Source organism: Merops nubicus, unplaced genomic scaffold (assembly GCF_000691845.1).
Source record: "Merops nubicus isolate BGI_N331 unplaced genomic scaffold, ASM69184v1 scaffold11860, whole genome shotgun sequence".
NCBI lineage: Eukaryota > Metazoa > Chordata > Aves > Coraciiformes > Meropidae > Merops > Merops nubicus.
In genome coordinates this window covers 8028-8550 of record NW_008584859.1, presented here as the reverse complement: position 1 = coordinate 8550, position 523 = coordinate 8028, and the positions used below count along the sequence as shown (strand labels likewise).

At 66.9% G+C, this 523-nt stretch overlaps 1 protein-coding gene across 1 annotated transcript in view; it reads right to left on the bottom strand.

Moving 5' to 3' along the window:
* Positions 1-276: 276 nt before the first annotated feature.
* The window catches only part of LOC103778046 (sodium-dependent serotonin transporter-like), a gene marked incomplete at both ends in the record, with an annotated part of 3371 nt that continues 3124 nt past the window's right edge, over positions 277-523 (bottom strand). Inside the window, one exon of the mRNA XM_008945617.1 lies at positions 277-415. Within this exon, the coding sequence (XP_008943865.1) occupies positions 277-415 (139 nt within the window). The remainder of the gene's footprint in view (positions 416-523) is intronic.

The following is a 523-nucleotide window of genomic DNA, read 5'->3' as shown; positions in this document are numbered from 1 at the left end:
ACGAGGAGGACGATGTAGGGCAGGGTGGCCGTCACCCACACCACCTGGGGAGAGGCACCCTCAGCCCCTGGCACCGGCAGAGCTGCTCCCCCCAGCATCCAAACCACCCCCGGGCACAGCTGCTGGCCAAGGCGTGTGGGAGGAGACGATGTCCCGTGTTCCAACCAGACCCCCCGCTCGGTCCCTCCTGCCTGGCCCTGGCCATGGAGGGGCTGAGGGGCACCGTGTGCCCAGGGCTCTGGCACGTCTGGAGGAGCTGGAGCCCTCGTCCTTTACCTTCCCAGAGGTTTTCACCCCTTTCCACAGGCTGAAGTAGACGATGGTGAAGATAAGGAAGAGGCAGAGGAGCAGCTGCCAGCGGATCCCCCCCACGTCGTACAGACCCCCGGATTTCTGGATCTCCAGGACCTTCCTCCTGCGGGCAGGGATGCGGGGAGGGTGTCTCAGGCCAGCAGGGTGTTGCTGGCTCTGCCCTTGCAGGCAGCCAGGGAGGAGGCTCAGCCCCGGGCGGGCAGGTCCACCC